The sequence below is a fragment of the Elgaria multicarinata genome, chromosome 11, assembly GCF_023053635.1.
Source record: "Elgaria multicarinata webbii isolate HBS135686 ecotype San Diego chromosome 11, rElgMul1.1.pri, whole genome shotgun sequence".
In the NCBI taxonomy this organism is placed as follows: Eukaryota; Metazoa; Chordata; class Lepidosauria; order Squamata; family Anguidae; genus Elgaria; species Elgaria multicarinata.
In genome coordinates this window covers 4,180,240-4,203,376 of record NC_086181.1, presented here as the reverse complement: position 1 = coordinate 4,203,376, position 23,137 = coordinate 4,180,240, and the positions used below count along the sequence as shown (strand labels likewise).

The 23,137-nt window shown below is 42.8% G+C and overlaps 1 protein-coding gene across 5 annotated transcripts in view; it reads left to right on the top strand.

Annotated features, from left to right (window-relative positions):
• MAPT (microtubule associated protein tau) overlaps positions 1–23,137 on the top strand; it is a 182,222-nt gene that overhangs the window by 143,873 nt on the left and 15,212 nt on the right. For 3 of the 5 annotated variants that reach the window (XM_063138300.1, XM_063138299.1, XM_063138302.1), the window contains one exon: positions 1,729–1,821. The exons of the other annotated variants lie outside the window; for them this stretch is intronic. In XM_063138300.1, the coding sequence (XP_062994370.1) occupies positions 1,729–1,821 (93 nt within the window). The remainder of the gene's footprint in view (positions 1–1,728; positions 1,822–23,137) is intronic. 5 annotated transcript variants of the gene reach the window in all.

Below are 23,137 nucleotides of genomic sequence, written 5' to 3'. Positions count from 1 at the left end.
AATTTTAAAAGTGCTTGGTTTTAAAATTTGGTTTAAAAGGGCAACCTCAGGTGAATTTTCCCTTCCCCACCCACATGCTGTGTTGGCTCTGCATGGCAGCTTACTCTCATCATGGCTGGTTAACCCCCAGCCCCCCATAGCAGCTTACTGGGCACTGGTGTTGATGCTTCCCATTCTACTCTGGGCCCCATGGCATATTTATTATTTTGGCTTCCTTTCCCTAAGCTCCAGGAAACATTCTGAAGGGATGGGGAGCCAGGAGACGTTCAGGTGGTGGTGCTTCTTCTGGCATCTCCACTGTCCCAGAGTAAGAGAGATGGTGATTCCTCCAAGCCACCACCCTTTGGTACTCTGCGGATGGCAGATACAGCACTGTCCAGCTAGCATTGACAAAGCATCCCCAATGGTTCTTCTCTGGGTTCCCCAGCTGACTTCTCCCCTCACCACATGCCCAGAGTACTGCAGATGGAGGCACTGCTGCTTTGCTTGCGGCTCCCATAGTCTTTCTCCCCAACATCTCTGAGCCCTGCCCATGTACAGGAAAAGAAAGATGATGGTGGTGATAGAGGCTGTGCCTGTAGCTGCCTCGGCCAGTGTTTCTGTTTGAGTGCTGGGCAATTTTAGAAAAGGGAAAAAAAGGAGGAGGCTGACATTAGCTGCAGTGCTGTCTCCTTTGCCCCACTGTGCCAGGTGCTGATGCTGGGCATGGCCATATGTCAGGCCTCCTGGGCCAGATCTACACCAAGCAGGATATAACACCATGAAAGCGATATATGGGCCCCAACAGTTGTCAATGCACTTCAATACTGTTATAAAGCAGTAGTGTAGATCCTGCCCTACTGTTGATGGGGCATTGCAAGATGTGTACACAGAAAAAGTGCTAAACCCACTGTACAAAAGCTCAATTGCAATTTTGTATGTAGCTTTCAGAGGAAGAGTAGCAATAGGAGCCACCAGTCTGGAAGCACCATATTGGCATCTTTTAAAGTCTGATAAAAGTTTGGGTTTGATCTCAGATTTCATAGTCACTCTATAATTGCTAGCAGTGACCAGGAGGTGAATGTGTTTTTTGAAGCGTTTACCACATTTAATGGGCATAGCATAATAAAGACCCATAAACTACATGTGATTATGTACCAGACCTCCAGCATTTTTTTTGTGCCGTTCTCCAAGCAATTATATACAAGTAAATAAAGTATAGCTATTCAACAGTGCAAGTCCTATGCATTTTTACTCAGACATAAGTGTGATTTATTCTCAGGTATGCAGCCTCAGTCTTTTTGCACTTTTCTTGTGATTACCAGACTATTCAGTGAATCCTGGGATCTTCAGAGATTCATTTGCAAAACCAACAGTTCAGCTATATTTTATACAACATAGATGAAATACCTGAACACACCTTTAAATTATCTATAAATACACTTTGTTGTAGTTCTGTGCTGTGACAAGTATGGTATTGGGTTTCGGCACCATGTTAGAAATACAGTAGCCTGTGCAGTGTTGTACTTTTATTTTTGTTTGTTTTGTAAATATTATTTTCAGGCCTGACTGCTAGAAGTTCATAGAAAACCAAAGTGGAAATTTGAAGCTTCATCTTCAAATCAAGGAAATGATATTTGCCCTAGAGAAACGACTTTTGCTTCTTTCTTTTTGCTTAGATGGCAATTACCATTTTGAGTAGAGAAACCTTTTGCATTGTCACTCATGTTCTTTTTCTGGCTATCAAAGGTGCAGGTGGTTAATAAGAAGCTGTACTTTAGCCATGTCCAATCCAGGTGTGGATCAAAGGATAATATCAAACACAGCCCAGGAGGAGGCAGTGTGAGTACCTTCACACTATTCAATGGCACTATATTAATATGGCTTATTAGTGGCATGACTTGTGCATTAACCCTGAAATGCCAATGCTGCCTGCTCAGTCAGACAACTATTGGTGATGTATAGTGAATTAACCTGCTACCAGTAAAGATATGGCTTGGTTAAACCTCTACTAGGGTCTGTCTGTGTGGGGATGTGCACAAACCTAATGGGGCATCAATTTGGAAACAAGATTATGTTCACGTGGCTGCTGCCATTATGCACAGCTTTCAAACTACCTTGGAAAAATATATTGACTCAGGTGATGGAAGGTGCTAATGCATCTGTTAAGGTGTCTAGCAAGTGTAAAGTGCAGTTCGGTCTCGGAGATATCTTGAAGAAGTTATGCATAACCACGGCTGCATCCAAAAAACAACAACAACAAAACGGAAAAGGGGGAAAATCCAAATTTTTCAGCAGGGAAACATGTTCCGCAATCCAAAATAAAATATGTAAATTTGGTAAATTAAGCAAATTAATTGCTCTAGATTTACTTTGCACAATTTATTCTGCTTCCATAACTCAGGTTACTTTTAACAAGGATTATGGAAGCAGAGTAGACAGTAGAAAAGGAAAGGGTATAGAATTTAGTGTTAAATGTCTAGCAGAATTAAGATACTTAGGGAACTGGTAGATATAGGGATACAAGCAGGAGCGCCACAAAACATTCCTTACTTGCTAATAGGAATGCTCCTGTTCAGTATTCCATGCCTTTCACCTGTTAGGGGCTCAAGCAAGCCAGTTCTTTTTCCTCCAACTGAGATGCAACGTTTAGTGGCTCTTGGTATCCACTGAACATGTTCAATCCTCCCTTGGCTATTGTTTTGGGGTGGGGTGGGGTTACTTCCTGTTGTTCATTAAAAAGTTTTTTTGTACTTCTGCAAACCTCAGTATTCTTCCAAGCATGTCTTCCTCTTGTTTCTTGGTGGCCCCGTTTTGGCTTCATTTCTGAGTTTGCTGTTAGAGGGAGTGAAAATTGCACATGGCACACAGTTTATCACTGAAAGATCTGACCAGCCCAACTATGGTTTCTGAGCCTTCGCTAGAACCTGACACATGTATCTGTAATTCCTCTGCAACCAAAAGTGCTAGAAATTTGCTTTACAAAATGCAGGGTTCTTGAGGTACCAGATTTTCAAACATTTAGGGGCATGTAATACAGCCATAGTATTTGACAGACATCAAAGAACATGTACTTTCATATTCATTGCAAAAGAACATTTTTATCCTATACTCAGAACAAATACTCACGTTTTCATGAGATTACATAGGTTGTATAATCTAGCCTATTTGCAATATTTGGTTTGTCTTTTTCAAAACACATTATTTTGTCTTAGTGTTGGCATGACTGTCTCCTAACATATCCTATATGTTTCATGTTGTTCCGTCTGGTGAGATAATTGTGGGACATTCTAGACTGAGGTGCTATGTGCTATGCAGTGGTATGCAATGGAGATATTTGGCCTTGTAAGTTGGATTTTAGAAACACATCTTTATTTTAAAAATCTTGAAATGTTTAATGTACCCATATGTGTTTTGTAAATCAGGAAACCATGAGAGTTATGAGCAAAGTTGTGATGACTGCCTTTGGATAACACAATAGTCAATGGTGGGTTAATCACTCCACGATTAATTATCAAGGGGGTACTCCCACACAACATAATTAAAATCAGCCTTGGTGTGGATTAAGGCCAGCGTCGAATTGACTGTTAGTCAACGGTGTGTTTGATTGACACATCCCCCTCCCTCTCTCCCCCCTTCAGTCCTCCCACTGGTATCCCATCAGCCATTTCGAGTTCTGCCGTCTGAACTAGAGCAGCAGCCACTACTTTGGTAGCTCTTGCTAGGAGACTCTGTAGTCTCTGAAAATAACCAACCTTGTGTGATGAAATAGTTAACGGTGCCCGACACATGACACGATAACCAACAGTTGATCAAATAATCAACTCTGCACAGCGTTGGTTATTTGCATTGGTTTTTTCGGCCAAATAACCAACTGTAGTGTGAAAAAGTCCCAACAGTCGACACAATTGCCATCTGTTGACTATTTAACCCACTGTTGGTTATCATGTTGTCTGGACCCAGTCGATGAGTAAACTGATGAAAATAAACAATATCCAAAAGGCCTAATATCCTCTACAGGCTAAAACCGCAACTATCTCTACAGGCTAAAAACATACTGTCATCATACAACACGAGAAAGCATAACAAACTAAACAATCATGTTATTGAATACCAAAAGCAACCAAATATGTTTAGTAGTTGTGGTATTGATGGTCCCATTAAGTACTTGCATTCACAGTGCAACAAAAAGATCTCTGCCCAGGATGGGAGTTCACTCTAGTCAACATAGAACTCAGCTGCCACACAATTTGTCTCAAATTCCACTTTTGCTGATAGATAACAAAGAACTGTGGTAAGTGGTCAGCTGTTGAAGTATTGTATATTGGGCGGTGTGGAGCCTGCAGATGTCCTGGGAATTCCTTACTGTAGGAATAAGCACTCTAACAACACATGTCATTCTATCCACTGTAGTAACTTCAGCAAGTTCTTCTTCGTGGTCTCTATGCATCACACATATGGGCTTTGCGCCTGCGCAGAGACCGAACCGGAACCTTACATAGCTGAGTGGAACGTTTTTGGCGGGAACCCCTCCCCCACGCTACTGCGCATGTCCATGGGGTTCCCACCCTTACCTCAGTTCTTTGTCGTCCGCCATTGTGCCTAGACCTGTAGAACCAACCTCTAGCGTTTTTTCCTGTTTTTCTTCTCCTAAATCCTTAAAATCCTTCAAATTCTTCTTCAATTCTTGTATATTCTCTTTCTTATATCTTTTTCTTCCTATAAATATATATATATATATATATATATATATATATATATATATAGTTAGTAGTTTTCCCTCAGCGACGTTTCGTCGCAGGGGCCTGAGCCGCATGGCAGTGAAGGCGCCATTCCGCAAGTGTGTTCGGTGTGGGGCAAAACTTCCCCCTACAGACAGACACTCTTTATGTGTTATTTGTTTAGGTGAAAGTCATAAGGTGGAAACCTGCCATCATTGTATGTCCTTCACCAAACAGACGAGGAAGAACAGGACAGACCGTTTGCGTGCTATTCTGTGGGAGAAGGCTCTCAGAGCTACAGACACCACAGTTTCAAAGCCAACTGAAGCTAAAATGGATAAAACGGCACCAAGTAAGTCCGTTCCAGACCGCAGCACAAAGGAGTGCGACAATACCAGTGCGAACAATAGGGCATTGATACCCCTAACGCCTGGGCGGTCTCTGGCGAACTCCGCGGCCAGAAAGATTACTAAGAAGGCCCGGACTCCCAAATTTTTCTTCCAGAAAAAGAAGAAGAGGGACAGAGAAAAACACTCCAAAAAGTCCCCACGGCCTTCTAAGCCTATTCAAACATCTGCTCCTTCGATACCGACAGCCCCTGCAACGGTTTCGGTACCGAGACCTCATTCGAGACCGACTTCTGAGCTACCGTCGATACCGAGGCGGCCACTAAGCCTATCTGAGGGAGAGATTAGAGATTCGGCCTCGGTAGCGTCAGTGAGAGACCCACCACAAGGGCTGGACATGGAGGAGCCTATCCCTCTAACACAGCCATCTCCCAGACCAGTTGTTGCAGAAAGGCCAAGGCAGGAGTGGGATAGAACTTCCCAATACTCTGAATTCCAACCCAGGCATGACTACTATGACTGGGATTATTATCGCCCGCACAGGTACTTCCCACAAGATCGGGATTACCAGTATGCACCAGAGGCTTGCTATGCCCAGCCTCCTCCTACATCGAGGGTCCTTCATATTCCGTTGGCCCCTCCGCCGCATCATCCTTCGCCAGCGTCAGCTCATCGACGCCATAGCGGCTCCGTACCGATAGCGGCTGCTACGGTACCGGCCCATCAGGAATAATCGGAACTTGAGCAACAGCAACTTCAAATAGTTACTGTATCTTCCCCCGAGGATGACTATCCGTCCGATACCGACTCTAGGACATCGCTTGCCCCTTCGGTAACGTCGCCAGAGGATGCCCTCCATTCGCAAGATCCTGCTTCACCCTCTGACGATATGGGAAGGTTCTCAGAGCATATGCGGAGAATGTCTCAGGCATTAGGCTTAGACATACAACAACCCGATGATCCGGTTGAAGACCCCATTTACGACGTCTTCCAAATTAAAAGTAACGCTGCAGTGGCTATTCCTCTCCCTCCGGCCCTAAAGCAGACAGCACAGCTCTCGTGGAAAACTCCTGCGTCCACTCAAGCCACTTCGAGGAGACTTGAGACTCTTTATCGTATCCAGGAGGGAGATGCTGGTTTCCTCGCCCAACATCCTAAACCTAATTCAATCGTGGTGGAGTCAGCACAGGGCCAATCGCAAAAATCGCATTCCGCCCCGGTGGACAAAGAGGGCAGAAAATTAGATCTTGCAGGCAGGAGAATTTATTCTTCTGCATCCCTTGGTATCAGGGCCTCGACCTACCAGGCGACCATGGCCCGATACCAACTCTTCCTCTGGGAGAAAGTAGGGTCACTATGTGACTACCTTCCAGAGGATAAAAGGGAGCTGGCTCGGGTCTTCCAAGCTGAAGCCTCAGCCATAGCTAAACAGCAGCTATCGACCGCCAGACATCAGGTCGACTGCCACTCCAAAAACATGATGCCGGCAGTGGCTTTGAGGAGACACGCCTGGCTAAGATCGGCGAACCTGACGTATGAGACGAAGGCAAGGATCGAGAACATGCCCTTCGATGGCGAGGGTTTGTTCAACACAAAAACAGATGAAACACTGGACACTATATATAAGGCCCGTACGACGGCAAAAAAGATGGGTTTCACCGCTCCACCTCCGCAGTACAAACCAAAGCGCTGGTCAAGGCCACCGACTCAACAGCAGCAACAACAACATCAATATCAACAACCGAGGCAGCAACAGCAACTTCAAAGGAAATGGCCATACCAAAGTCGTTTCCAACAAGATAAGCGCCAGCCCGACTTCTCTAAGAAGCAGCGGGTTTGACTTCTCGGTTCCAGATCCACCTCCCTTTGCGAACCGCCTGGCACCATATTACCATAAATGGGAGTCAATAACATCGGACTCCTGGGTGCTCACTATCATCAACTCGGGGTATGCCATCAAGCTCGATGTCCTCCCTCCTTCTTCGGGGGTGAGAGTAACAGCGCCATCCCCTCCTCTGCTTCTCGAGGTACAGACCCTCCTAGCGAAAGGAGCCATCTCTCCTGTGCCCGCAGAGGAACTCAACCAGGGGTTTTTCTCGCGCTACTTCACGGTCCCGAAGAAGGATGGAGGTCTTCGACCGATCATGGACTTAAGGCAATTAAACAGATACATCACCCCGAGGAAGTTCCGTATGACAATGGTTACTTCTATTCTACAGCTCCTACACAGAGGAGTTTGGTTCGCTGTGGTGGATCTGAAGGATGCGTACTTCCACATCTCCATCAGGAAGTCGCATCAAGCTTACCTACGATTTTCAATCGGTGCGTCTCAGTTCCAATTCACTGTTCTTCCTTTCGGCTTGGCCACGGCACCGAGGGTCTTCACAAAGGTCGTGGCGGTGGTGTGCGCCCATCTAAGACAGAAAGGGATTTACATATATCCGTACCTAGACGATTGGCTTCTGGTAGCGGACAACAGCGACATGCTCCAGAAGGACATTTCAACCACCCTCAACCTCTTGGACTTGTTGGGTCTATGGGTCAACGAGGAGAAATCCATCTTGACCCCACATCAGAGACTGGACTTTATAGGGGTAACCCTATCGTCTCGAGACGGCAGGGCATACCTGCCCTCGACCAGAGCAACCACTCTTCAGGATTTAGCCATTGTTACCGAAAGCCGTCAAAAGGTTTTGGCATGGACGATCCAAAGGCTATTAGGTTTAATGGCAGCGACCACCGCAGTCATCAGGTTTGCAAGACTCAGAATGAGAATCTTGCAGGCCTGGTTTCTCAGAACGTTCGATCTTCGACACGATGCCAGACGAACTTACCTGTCGATCCCGAAGCAAGTGAGAGCATCCCTGAAATGGTGGTTTTCGATGGCGACTCTCCTGGAAGGCGTTCCATTCCAACAAGAAGCACCTTCGGTAATGATCACGACGGATGCATCCTTAACCGGATGGGGAGCACACTGCAACTCCCTCACCGCTCAAGGTCGTTGGCCTCCATCTCAGAGAGAACAGCACATCAACCACCTAGAACTCTTAGCAGTGGAAAATGCAATAAAGTCCTTTTCACAAATGATCGAGGGCCGAAACGTCCTGATCGCGACAGACAACACCACCGTAGTGGCTTATATCAACAGACAGGGTGGAACAAGATCACACCCTCTGAATCGCTCTGCACTCAGAATCTGGAACTGGTGCATAAAGAGAAATACTTACCTGACTGCAATCCATGTAGCGGGGAAGGAGAACGTCATCGCGGACTCCCTCAGCAGGTCCTTCCATGTCGACCACGAATGGGAGCTCGATACCGAAGTCCGAGACGATCTTTTTCGGTACTGGGGCTGCCCTGCTGTCGATGTCTTCGCTACCGAAGAGAATGCAGCCTGTCCCAAGTTCTGCAGCAGAGCAGGAAGAGGAAAGCACTCTCTGGGAGATGCTTTCACCAGAACTTGGAAAGGGGATCTCCTCTACATCTTCCCACCGTTTCCACTGTTAACGAAGGTACTAGCCAAGATCCAGACGGACAGGTCGAATTGCATCCTCATCACACCGTGGTGGCCTCGACAGACGTGGTTCCCCCACGCCCTTCGACTGTCGAACGGGAATTACATCAGGCTCCCGTCGATACTGTCTCGACACCAGGGCAGGGTTCGACACGCAAATCTGTCGACCCTCAAGATGACGGCGTGGAGAATTTCATCCACTCCTCCCCTCGTATCGAAAACTTAACTGTGGACCACATATTGTTGGCTTCACTAAAGCCTTCAACAAGAAAGTCTTACATGGCGAAGTGGCAAAGATTCCAAAAGTTTGCCTTAGAGAAAAATCAACCATCGGAATCTTGCCCTATATCATTGATCCTCAATTACCTATTGACACTTTATCAGCAGGGACTCAAACTCACATCAATCAGAGTCCACTTAGCTGCTATTACAGCCTATCATCGTGGCATGGATGGTTTTTCACCTTTTACACATCCAACAGCCAGAAAATTCCTAAAGGGACTTAAGGATACGATACCGACAGTAAAGTGTATCGTTCCACCATGGAGCCTGTCAGTTGTGCTACAAGCACTGACACGTACACCCTTCGAGCCCATGGCTTCAACAGACCTTAGGCTTCTAACATTTAAGACTGTCTTTTTAGTAGCCATTACATCGGCTAGACGCGCAAGTGAGCTGAAAGCTCTCAGGATAGATGCTCCTTACACTATCTTTCACAAGGATAAGGTTGTGTTATGCACAGACCCTACCTTCTTGCCTAAGGTAGTGTCAACTTTTCATCTGTCCCAGCATATCACTCTACCGGCTTTCTTCCCGAATCCTACAACACCTGTCGAGTCTTCGTTACATACACTGGATGTAAGGAGAGCTCTTGCCTTTTACAGAGCTAGGACACAGGAATTTAGAAAAACAAATCAATTGTTTGTTTGTTATGGAGAGCCTTCTAAGGGACTCCCTGTGTCTTGCCAGCGACTGTCACGCTGGATAGTAGAGACAATTGAACTTGCCTACTCTATCTCTAAACTAGACCTTTTAAAGCCTGTGACAGCTCATTCTACTAGAGCCGTCTCAACATCGGTGGCCTTCACCAGAGGTGTTCCACTGACAGAGGTCTGTAGAGCCGCAACGTGGTCCACTCCATCCACGTTTGTCAAGCACTACAGTTTGGACACCCGTGCGAGACAAGACTGCTCATTTGGGAGGACAGTGCTCTCGGAGATCTTCAGATGATGCACCAACCCACCTCCAAAGGTATGTCAGCTTGCTACTCGCCCATATGTGTGATGCATAGAGACCACGAAGAAGAAATGCAGGTTGCTTACCTGTAACTGTAGTTCTTCGATTGGTCATCTATGCATTCACACAACCCACCCACCATCCCCACTTGGTGGTGTGAGACTTATAAATGACACAGTTATATGTGGAATGTACTTTATTTTATTTTACACTCATGTTTATGGGGGCACAATGTTGGACTCCTGTAAACTGAGGTAAGGGCAAGAACCCCATGGACATGCGCAGTAGCGTGGGGGAGGGGTTCCCGCCAAAAACGTTCCACTCAGCTATGTAAGGTTCCGGTTCGGTCTCTGCGCAGGCGCAAAGCCCATATGTGTGAATGCATAGATGACCACTCGAAGAACTACAGTTACAGGTAAGCAACCTGCATGTCTTTCACATTTAAAACAGTAACTTCTGGTACAGCAACTTCACTTACCATTTGTTGAGGCTGGGCTCTCTGGCATACTCTAGTAAAATGTCCTTTCCTTTGCACCAAGCCTCCTTGAAGGGCAATTAGCATAATTTGCTATATGTTCTATTGTTCTGCAGCGATAGCATACTGTCTGTGCAGTTTTGAAGACTGTGGGCACTTATTTGCACCATCTTTAAAGTTGTACAAAGACCTTGGGACTGTTTGGAAAGGCTGTATAGCCTGCACTAGTTCTATCTTGCCTTGATCCATTAACTTTGCCTTTGCCACTCAGCTCCTATCTGGCTTTCAATTGTCATGGCTTTCTGCAAGGTAAGATCAGTTTCTAACAAGAGGTGTTCCCTGATGCGAGGCATTACTGTCTTCTCCACCAATTGATCCTGAATTATTTGCTCTGCCATATCTCCAAAATTATAACCATTTCCCTCAAAGCAGCAATATATTGATCTGTAGTTTCTCCTTGTTTCTGTCCCCACTGGTGAAATTTATAGTTTTTTGCCACAATATTAACTTTAGGCACAATTTTTTTTGATGATGTCTGTGATCCTTAAGAATCAGCCAGGGGAATGGTGATGACTGGAATATAGCAATTGAAGGATATAACTTGTTCAAAAAGAACAGAAGAAATAGAAAGGGAGGTGGAGTTGCACTATATGTTAAAAATACCTATCCCTGCACAGAAATACAGGCGGATCAGACTGGGAGCCCCATCGAGAGCATCTGGATTAAAATAAATGGGGCAAGGAATAAAAAGAACATGATAATCAGAGTCTACTACCGACCACCCAATCAAGGAGAAGACGAGGATGAAACTTTTGAGAAACAAATTGCCAGTGTTTCAAGGAAGTGTGATGTAGTAGTGATGGGGGGACTTCAATAACCCTGACATCTGTTGGGAGACCAATACTGCCAAAAGTGGCCCTTCTAAGAAATTCCTGACATGTGTGAGTGATAACTTTCTCCTACAGAAAGTGGAGGAAGGAACTAGAGGATTGGCAATCCTTGACTTGATATTGACCAATAGGGATGACTTAGTGGATAAAGTGGCAGTTACGGGAACTCTGGGGGAAAGTGACCACATCATACTTGAATTCTTGATTATGAAGGAGACAAAAGTTGAGTGTAGCCATACACGTACTCTGGATTTTAGCAAAGCTGAATTTAATAAACTCAGAACTATGATAAGTAAGGTCCCATGGCAAATGAGCCTAATGAGAAAAGGAGTGCAGGATGGGTGGGAGTATTTAAAAAAGGAAATTTTAAAGGTACAGTTACAAACAATTCCAACCAGGAGAAAAGATAGAAGACAACAGAGGAAACCAATGTGGCTCCACAAAAAGCTTAGAGATGACCTGAAAACAAAAAGGGATACATATAGGAAGTGGAAGGAAGGCCAGGCTACAAAAGAAGAGTACAGACAAGTGGCACAGAAGTGCCGAAATGGCGTCAGGAAGGCTAAAGCTGTGAATGAGCTGAGATTAGCGAGGGATGCTAAAAGCAATAAAAAGGCTTTCTTCAGATATGTGAGTAGTAAAAGACAGAGGAAAGAAATGGTTCAGCTGCTTAATGAGGATGGCAAATTGATAACAGATGGCAAAGAAAAGGCTGAAGTGCTCAATTCCTACTTTGCCTCAGTCTTCTCCCAAAAGCGGGTCTATGACCTCCCTGGAAAAAGTGAAGCAAAAGTTGAGGGTGCAGGATTACAGATTTAGATTGATAAACAAATGGTCAAAGAACACCTAATTTCCTTGAATGAGTTCAAATCTCCAGGGCCCGATGAACTGCATCCTAGAGTAATGAAGGAGCTAGCGGAAGAACTCTCAGAACCTTTGTCTATTATCTTTGCAAAATCATGGAAGACGGGTGAGGTGCCGGACGACTGGAGGAGGGCTAACGTTGTCCCTATCTTCAAAAAGGGCAAAAAGGAAGAACCTGGGAACTACAGACCAGTCAGTCTGACATCCATCCCTGGGAAAATTCTGGAGCAGATTGTAAAGAAGTCAATCTGTAAACACCTTGAAATCAATGCGGTGATCACTAGAAGCCAACATGGATTTGTCAAGAATAAGTCTTGTCAGACAAATTTGATCTCATTTTTTGATAAGGTAACCTCCCTTGTGGACCGTGGGCATTGCATCCAGTTCTGGGCTCCACAATTCAAGAAGGACGCAGACAAGCTGGAGCGTGTTCAGAGGAGGGCAACCAGGATGATCAGGGGTCTGGAAACAAAGCCCTATGAAGAGAGACTGAAAGAACTGGGCATGTTTAGCCTGGAGAAGAGAAGATTGAGGGGAGACATGATAGCACTCTTCAAATACTTAAAAGGTTGTCACACAGAGGAGGGCCAGGATCTCTTCTCGATCCTCCCAGAGTGCAGGACACGGAATAACAGGCTCAAGTTACAGGAAGCAGTGCGACAATGGAATCAGTTACCTAGGGAGGTTGTGGGCTCTCCCACACTAGAGGCCTTCAAGAGGCAGCTGGACAAGCATCTGTCGGGGATGCTTTAGGGTGGATTCCTGCATTGAGCAGGGGGTTGGACTCGATGGCCTTGTAGGCCCCTTCCAACTCTGCTATTCTATGATTCTATGACATCAGCTTAAGATGGCGCCTTAGCCAGCAGCTCCCTCTTGCCCTGGAGAAATATAAAGCACTACTGAGCCTCACCTCAACGTTTTGCAATTCTAATGGGACATGTTACAAAGCAGCTGCGTGGCTAAAAAAGGAACCTTAGAGGCCTGCATTTCCCTGAGAAATCCTCCCTCTCATGATCTGACAGCAACAACCTCCATGAGATTCAAAATGGCTGTGAAGGGCGCTCGAGGGGAGAAGAATCAATCAGAGCAACAAGCAGACACAGACACCACGCTGGGGCTTGTCACATTGATTAGGACTCTATTCCTCTGCAGCCCTCAGTCTCAAGGTCTCTAATTACCAGGCCACTATGGCCAGGTATCAGTTATTTCTATGGGGAAAAATGGGCTCACTTTGCGACAACCTGGGAGATGACCAAAGAGAACTAGCACGTGTGTTTCAAACAGAAGCAACACGAATGGCGGGACAACAGATCAACACGGCTAGACATCAAGCAGATTGCAGAGCTAAAGTTATAGTTGGCGCCGTGGCGCTAATAAGGCACACCTTGTTGAGATCGGCTGGCCTATCTCAGGAGGCAAGATGGAGAATAGAGGATCTCCCATTTGATGGAGCAGGGCCCTTTAATTCTAAAATGGATGAGGCTATGGACTCAGTTCAAAAGGCAAAAAACACCGCTAAGAAAATGGGTCTCAGCACACACACACACACCCAGCAATCGAGACTGAGGTGCTGGTATCAACAACCTAACTCTAACTACACTTGATACCAAGGGGAAAGATTGACATTCAAACCTAACCAGCAGCCTCAAGAAGGCAAGAGGCATCATCAAAGTTCCGCTACCAGCATCGGGAGCCGGAGTTTGGTCAGAAGCAGTGTCTTTGACTCACTCCTACCTCCTGCATCTCTCATCCATGCCAACACTCCTTTTGGCCTCCGTCATTCTGCATCAAAGGAAACATGGAATTGAATCACATCAGACTTAAGGGTGCTGACCATTATGAAAAAGGATACAAGATCGAATTCGATTCCATGCCCCCCTCCGGAGTGCTGAGGGTCACTACACCATTGGTACTGTTATGGACCAAAGTTCGCTCTCTCTTGGAAAAAGAAGCAATTGTACCGGTACCGAGGGAGCAGCAGTGCCAAGGCTTTTACTCCCGATATTGCACTGTAGCAAAGAAGGACGGGGGCTATGCCCCATTTTAGACCTCCGCAATGTCAACACTTTTATAACACCAAGAAAGTTCTGAATGGTCTCCTTGGCTACAATCCTTCCACTACTGACGGAAAAGACATGGTTTGCATCCATAGACCTCAAGGATGCCTATTTCCATATAGATAGCCACAAGGACAGCCAACAATTTTTATGGTTTGCAATAGGTCATCGGGCATTCCAATTTCGTGTCCTCCCATTTGGTCTATTGACTGCACCTCGCGTTTTTACAAATGTGGTCTGTGCCCACTTAAGAGGATGGGGAATTCAAACACAGCCCTAGATACAAACAAATACAAAATTTGCCATAAGAAATGCATGCCTGCAGATAATTCTTTGAGGTAGTCAGCCTCTTGTACGCTCACCAAAAAGAGACTCACTGGAACCCTATTAGGATGGTGTGGCCTGTTAGGAGAGCCTGATGCACTTTTAATAGTTTTTGCGATTTCCCTATCACCCTAATAGGCAATTCTTTCAAAGCCCTGGGATGCGAAATTGTTCTGGTAGTTGATATTAATTGCTCCTGAACATCCTCTCTCTGTTTGTGGACGTAAGGGGTCTTTGTTGCTTGAGGATTTGGCAGCAGTGAAACAACAGCGATGACTATTAGAGCTGAGGTTTAGAGCAATGGTAGCTGAAGATCTGTGATAAGTCAAATCAAACACAGGGTCGAGCAGAGGTAGGCAGAAGGTAAATCTGGATTTACTGGTAGATTTGCCGTAGATTGGCAAGGATTTCCGACTCCCAGTTCTTTAGTAGCTGCTATCATTAAACAACTCCCTTACCTTAAATGACACTGCTGAAATAAGAAAGCTTGGTGTAACTAGGGCCTCATCTTGATATGCATTACTCTTATTTTCTGCTGTATGTTGAAATTGTCTCTGCTCTATCAATGTTACACGGCCGAGCCATCCATCCATCCTTAAAACCTGTTTCTTCAGTGCCAGGAAAATCATACTTCCAGGTGGGTTGTAGGGTACAAACAGCATCATCGGTAGAATAGAGGCTTGTTACCTGCCCCTCTCCAGCCCCCCCCCCGGGCTACATTGTATGAATGGGAATAGGAAGGAACTAATCCCGCAATATCTCTGTTTTTACAAACTGGAGATGCACAGCTATGCAATGGCAAAGTAAACCTCCCTCCAGAAATGCAATTTTTATAAACTGGATATGTGCAGCTGTGCAAGAACAAAGTAGAATCACAGGAAGTTGGAAGGGGCCTATAAGGCCATTGAGCCCATCAACCTGCTCATTGCAGGAATCTACCTTAAAGCATACCTGACAGATGGCTGTCCAGCTGCCTCTTGGATGCCTCTAGGGTGGGAGAGCCCATGAAAAGCGCCGTTTCAGATATGGATTGGGGTGAACAAACACAGCAGAGAAACGAAGTAAGTCAGCATCAGAGCTAACTAACAACAGAACAGGCTAGGAAAAGGAGTAATGGGGCAGGGGCAGCCCCACACCTTGAGAGCATCATCCCGATTTATCCCCATTTCCAGCACACTGTCACTGAATTATAGCTTTCTCCAGGCTAATTAACACAGCATCAGAGAAGCAAAGTTAAATAATACAACATCAGAGAAGTTAAATATCAGAGAAGTGAACTAACGCAGCATCAGTGAAGCTAATAAAACAGAGAAGTGATTTAGACAGGAATAAGGAAGCAGTTCTCAATGGAACAGGAGAAGGAATGATGGGTGGGAGGGACAGCCCCACCCCTTGACCACGTAATGGCGAGGTCCCAGGCATGCCCAGGATTTAATGCGGAGCAATGGAGGCACATTGCAGATCAAGCGCATGGGAACTTTTTCAACTAAAAAGAAAGCAGTAAAACAACTCTGCAGTACTGCAACTTTTCAAGGTGGCAGTGGCGGGTTTGGTGCACGCTGGCCACAGCGTCATCTGTTCTAAAGGACCTGACAACACACTCAAGTTGCAGGAAAACCACCATCGAGATACTCTCCAGGAATGGATTTTTGAGTGGAAAGACTAAGCTCCATTCAAGTTCAGAAATCTTTTAAGTGTAAATGTCTTTTGTACCAGACAATGGTTGGTGAATCTTTCAGTATTTTGTGCATCAGCATAGTAAAGGATAAAAGCTCCCTCATCAAATGCGCAGCTTTGGATATAAATTGGGGTGAATTAACACAGCATCATAGAAGTTAATCAACTCAATCCTACCCTCTGCCTGGCTTCCGGCAACCAATCGGGCTTCCATCCACCCCACCCCTAGCTTGACCCCACAACAAGGTCACTCGGTGGAAGGGCCATGGTGACCTCATTTTGAAGAAAAATGTCGGGGTAAGTTCATGACTTTTTTACCGCATGGCTTCGACGAAAAGCCCTGCAGTGGGTCAGTTGTATAACTGACCCACTGCCTCTGTGGGGCTTAGAAGACATATTGACAGCCCCTTGGATGCATTAATGGACTGAGGTGGGTTAACAAATTGAAACTTAATCAGAAGTGCTCCTGGTCAGTTGAACTGCTGATAGAGATTCAGGATGCAATCAAAAATATACCTTACAATGCCCCGCAGTCAGCATAGGATGCACCCTCAATGTGTTAGGTGGAATAGCACTCCTCTTGTAAACACAGATTCATAGTTTGGGGGTGGTTCTGGACTCTTCCTTCTTGTTAGACGCTCAGGTGGTCGCTGTCACCCAAGTGTGCCTTTGCCTAGCTTTGGCTGGTGTGCCAACTACACCTAGTCCTAAAACCAAACTTAACATGTGTCCTAGTTACGTCATATCTGGATTACTGCAATGCAGTCTACATTGGACTGCCTTGCCTTGCATTTATCTCTGCGATAAAACATTTTTCTTCTGAGGTAATTGAGGAAAATTTTCTTTTTGTCTACAAATTTCTCATTTGCACTCTGTGCTTTAGAGGTAGCTTGTACAACACCAGCCCCTCATTTCAGTTTTAGGTGACATATTTTCAGCCAGGGACACAAACAGGATTTCTCTTCAAATATACAGTACATGTCTTGGCCTTTGGAATGACAAAGTGCTACCTGACAGAGAACACGAAACTAATGGCGGATCCCATTCTATAAATTTCTGGGAAGGAATTAAATAACAAGGAGAGGACCTTTGTTAGAAAGAGACTCCTGAAGGCATACGAAGGCACCCTCCCTGCAGTCCTATACACACTTAACTGGAGTACATTCCATTGAACTCAGTGGGACTTACTTCTAAGTAAATACGCATGTAATTGCACTGCCAGAGGAGAGAGATGTTATCATCTGGTTAAACCCAACAATCCATGGACATGACTTTAAGGAGAACATTATTCATAACAAGGTACACAATCCTATCCTCTTACTAGAAAAATCCAACCACTTGTGTCTCTCAGACTACTATGGGAGGCAAATGATGGGACTTACTAAGTAATCTACAAAGCTTTAATTAAGCAACAAACGTCTCTTCAACCTGAATAGAGTCTACCTCTTTGAAACGACCCCCTAGGCAAAACTATGCAAACTAAACAAGACAATTGTCTGTTCAAGAAGAGAAAGAAGTGGGGGGGAGGAGCGGAGCCTGATGGACCATGAATCGGTAGGTCTTCTTTAGGCTCCTGAATAGGAAGCCAATAAACTCTATTATCTCAATCAAACGGGCAAGATTTTATAATGAACTTGTTTATGAATCTCTCTGCCATTGGCCGGTAAAAGAATGGTGCTGTTTAAGGCAGTATAGACTTTGTTCTACAAGGTTTAACAGCACGGGGAGCAACTGTTTGCCGGAGAGCAGAGGGATAGAAGAACTAACACTCTCTGCCATTGGCTTATCAGTGTGGCTAATTAGCGAGCAATAAAACTGACAGTCGGAGTGCAGAGGGAGAGAGAAGATTGAGCAAGGTTGTGAATCTGTTTGTCTTAACATCAGACAAAGAAAGAACTTTAAAAATCAGCTGATTGTTGCCCGGTAATGTAAATTACAATTTGAATGTCTAACCCTAAGAGGCAGAAAGAAAAAAAGGAATTTAAACCTACTTGGCAAAGATCTCGGCCCCATCCTTCTAATCACTCTTCCGCTAGACTTACAAAACTATCTTTAACGGATTTTGAAGCAGAAACAGACTCAGGCGACGACATTAAAATGGCGTCAAAATCTGGCAAAAAGCCAGCAGACATGAATAAGATCAAAGAATTTATTCTTAGTAACAACAACACACTGTTTGAAAGAATGGACAAAATTAGTGAAAAGGTGGACAAAAGAATTGATGAGCTTACTACTAAGATAGCTCAAAATGATAAGCATATCAAATTACTTAAATCAGAAGTAAACTTACTGGGGAAGCAAATGGATCAGCTTGAAGAGAAGCATAATGTAGAGTTTGATATGCATGAAAAAAGGCTGATTCAGCTAGAGGACCAGACTAGACGTTCTTCGATTCGAATTAAGAATTTTGTAGAGCAATCAGGAGAAGATTTGAGAACAATATTATTGTGTTGGTTTAAAGAGATGATACCAGATCTGTCAATCAATAATGAAGACGTGGATAGAGTGCATAGAGTGGGTGCAAACAGATCCAGAACCTCACCAAGAGATATCCTGATGAAATTTGGCAATTACTTTAAAAAGGAGCAGCTTATGATGAAGTTAAGACCTATAATATTAATGAAGTATCAAGATTCTTCAGTCCAAATTTACAATGATCTTTGTCAACAAACCGTTAATTGGAGACGCAGTGTTAAACCAATTACAGAAAAGCTCAAGAGAAGAGGAGTGAAGTATTCATAGGGGTACCCGGTTTTTTTGAGATTTATGCATGCTGGCAAGCTACGCAGAGTAACCTCCTTGGAGCAGGGTGAAGAGCTTTTAAAAAATCTGGGTCTGGATGTGGATGCCATGTCAACTAAAGCGGAAGGAGGCGATGAAGGAGCTGGAGCAAGTGGGAAGTGACATTTATACTACTGAGATGCTAAAATAGTAAATTTAAAATAGAAGGCTTGCTGTTTCGGGACTGTGGGCTCATCTCCCCCCCCCCAAGGGTAAATAAAATGGCCGGAGTAATAGACTCATGGGGATTTAGTGGGGGGAAAAGAGGTAGGGGGGAGAGTGGGGGGATGGGAAGGGAACGGGGGGATGGAGAGGGGTAGCTATAAAAAAAAAGATTGGTGGGATATTATTGGTTGGGAGGGAGGGTTTTGAAAGGGGTTTTGTGTTTTTATGTGAGTGAATTTGAGTTTGAGAGCACAAGGGATCTGAAAGAATATCAACAAACTGAACATGGATAAGAATATAAGGATAACAACACTTAATGTCAAAGGTCTGGGGGCAGTCGTGAAAAGGAGGAGAATTGAGCACCTGTTAAATAGAGAAGGATCTGACATTATTTTTTTGCAGGAAACTCATCAAGTTAAGGATGGTGTAAATGAAATTCGTTTGAAATGGTTAATTATGAAAAGTCATTAGGGACTTCAAAAAAAATGGAGTGGCAATTTTGATTTCTAAAAGAAGTGGATTTAATTTGGAGAATATAAAAAAAGATGGGAAAGGTAGATATCTCTTGATTAAAGGTCAAATTGAAGGTAAAGCATATACACTGGTTAATGTTTATGCCCCAAATGAGAGACATGGAGAATTTTTAAAGAATTATTTAAAGAAATAGAAGAATTCAAAGAAGGATATGTTATTTTAGCTGGAGATTTCAGTATGGTAATGGATAATAGATTGGACAGGTCGAACCCCACTAGTGCTGAAAAGAGGAACAATATTACTATTTTAAATAAATTGATAAAAGAAAAAGATTTTGTTGATGGGTGGCGATTACTTAGAGGGGTAGAGCCAGGATTTACATATTATTCTCCATAAATCTTATTCTAGGATAGATCATGTTTTTGTCTCTAAAGAGTTTGCAACTAAGGTTTGTAGAATGGAATTGGGGGTAATTAAGGTAACAGATCATGCACTGGTAAGTTTAGATTTCACAGTTAGAAAGGACTATAGAGAAGCGTATAGGTGGAAGCTGAATACAAAGATTCTTAAATATAATAAAGTGGTGGAGAAAATGCAAAAGGAATTGTCAGAAACTTGGGAAATTAACGAAAAGGGAGGAACGGCAATGACAGTTGTTTGGGATACCATGAAGGCAGTAACAAGGGGGATTTGTATCGGAAACGTGTAATTTAAAGAGGCAACAGGTTGCAATGCAAGAAAAGTTAGAGGAAGAGATCAAGAATTTGGAGAAAGAACATTGGCAATCTAAAAATAAACATAAATTAATAGAATTACAAGCAAAGAAAAAAGAGTTAGAGAATAAAAACTTAGAGGAAGTTCAGAAAAATTTAATTTATATGAAAAGAGTATTTTGAAAATAATAATAAAATCTCTAAGATGCTTGCTAGACTCACACAAAAGGAAAAGGCGAAGATTTGGATAGGTATAGTGAAGGATAAACAAGGGAATTATTGTCATACAATGAAGGGTAAAATAAAAAAAATTCAGGAATTTTATCAAAAGCTATATAGGGAAAAAGACACTCAGAAGAAGAAGATGGAAGTTTATATGGAAAAGTATATAAAGAAGGGATTGGAAATAGAGCATAAAGAGCTAATGGAAAGGAGTATATCTCAAAGAGAAATTGAAGCTATAGAGAATTTGAAAGTGGGTAAATCACCCGGGGTAGACGGTCTAGGACTGGAATATTATAAAAAATTTAAAACGTTTTTGGTACCAAAATTATTGACGCTATATAATGCTATAATAGAAGGAGAGAGGATCCCAGAATCATGGGAACATTCGTTAATAATTTTAATTCCAAAGCCAGAAAAGGATCTGACTGTCCCTGATTCGTATAGACCTATTTCATTAATAAACCAAGATGCAAAAAAATTTCAACTATTTTAGCAAAACGATTAAATAAATTTATAGCTAATTATATAGGGGAAGATCAATGTGGATTTGTAGTAGGCAGACAAATGCATAATTCAGTGGGAAGAGTTTTAAATATAATACAGGAGGTAAAAAAGACAAAGACTAAAGCGGGAATATTAGCGGATATTTTTAAGGCCTTCGATTGTGTGAGCTGGCAAGCATTAAAGATGGTTTTAAATAGAATGGGATTTGGAAATAAATTTAAAGCTATAATAGAACTATTATACTCTCAAAATACAGCCTTAGTGCTAATAAACGATGGATTTACTGATAAAATACGACTGGCCAGAGGAACAAGACAAGGATGCCCACTCTCGCCTGTCCTGTTTGTACTGGTTATGGAACTATTGGCAAATGTAATAAGAGATGATGGGGAGATAGAAGGGATAGGTAGTATTAAAAAAATAAAATTGAATATGTTTGTGGATGATACTTTATTAACTATTAAAAACCCAGTTGGAAAGATGGGAAGAATTAAATAGCATTTGAAAGAATTTGAAGAAATTACTGGATTAAGAATAAATTGGTCAAAATCAGAGTTGATGTTATTTAATTATACTAAAAAGGAAGAAAAGGATTGGGAAGGAAAAGAAATGGAAATGAGAATCAAAGAATTTGGGAATTAGAATTACAAAAAAATTACTTAAATTTTCCTTCTCTAAATTCTCTAGTTTGAAAAAAGAGATTTTAGATAAATTGAAAAAATATAAAAGGTTGAATTTATCATGGTTTGGAAGAATTGCATTAATAAAAATGAAAATTTTAGCAAAGATCAATTTTATTTTTAGGATGCTACCAATAAAAATCTCAGAATTAGAGTTAAAAAGTTGGCAGAATATTATAAATAATTATTGTAATGGGGATAAGAAAGTGAGGCTAAATAAAAATAATTGGTATCTAAGCCAAAAAAAAAGGGAGGTTTGGGTCTCCCAAATATTAATCTATATTATGTAGCCAATAGGTTAAGGCATATCGCAGAAGCAATTTTAGGAGTAGGAGATTTAGAATGGGTGGAAGATAAAACTAAAAATAACATAGATTTGAATCTGGAAAATGTATTTTTTAGGGAAGGAGGTAAAAAATGGGCTGAAAGTTCCATTTTTAAAGTTCCATTGGGAAATTTGGAGTAAATATAAAGGGGAGTTACTTTCGAGCATCTCTCCTTTATCACCGGTAATAATGTTAAAGAATTTCCCTGGGAATTTAAAGAGTAGATTAAGTAAAGCCTTAATAGAGAAAAATAAAATGAAATTAAGGGAATGGTTGAGAGGGATGAACACACTTGGGGAGTTGGAAGAGGTTTTAAAAGATAAAAAACTAACCTGGTTAAGCTATTGGCAATTGGAACAATGGACCAAAAATTGGATAAGAGAAAATGGAGATTGTAGAGAGTTGTCGAAGTTTGAGGAACTAATTGCAAAAAAAGAAATGGATAAGGGAGAAAGTAAAGTAATAAAAGGTTTAATGAGTGAGATATATAGAATATTGCTCGAGAAAGGGTTGACGGACAAATCAGGAAAATTGGTGTGGGAGACAGATTTGAAGGTACAAATAGGAAAACAGAGTTGGGAAGGATTATGGAGACAAAGAGTGTTAAGAAATATGTCAGTGAGAATAAAAGAGAATTATTATAAAATCATATGGAGGTGGTACCTAACCCCGGTTAGAATAAATAAGATAAAAGTGCAGCACTCAGCAAATTGTTGGAGAGGTTGTGGGGAAAAAGGAACGTATTTACACATGTGGTGGGAATGCAAATTTGTGCAAAAATTGTGGAAGATGGTGTTCTCTGAGATTGAAGAAATTGTTGGAATGAAGATAGAAGAGACACCAAGAGTAGTATTACTTTCACTATTTGAAGATTTAAAGTGTAAAAAAGAAACTAAGGAATTGATAACAAATTTGCTGACTGCAGCAAAGTTAATTGTAGCTAGGAACTGGAAGATTCAAGGTGATTATTGTATTGAAGAATGGTATAAAGAAGTATGGGATATTGCTATCAATGATAAATTGACGTGTAACATTAAAGTAAGACGAGGTATAGCAAAAACGAACGAATTTGATGAAATTTGGAAACAGTTCCTAATATTTGTGTTCTCTAAGGGAAGTGGGAAACCACCATCAGAAGAGGCGTTAAGATTTTGGAAACAGGAATGATCCCGAATGGAAGGGGGA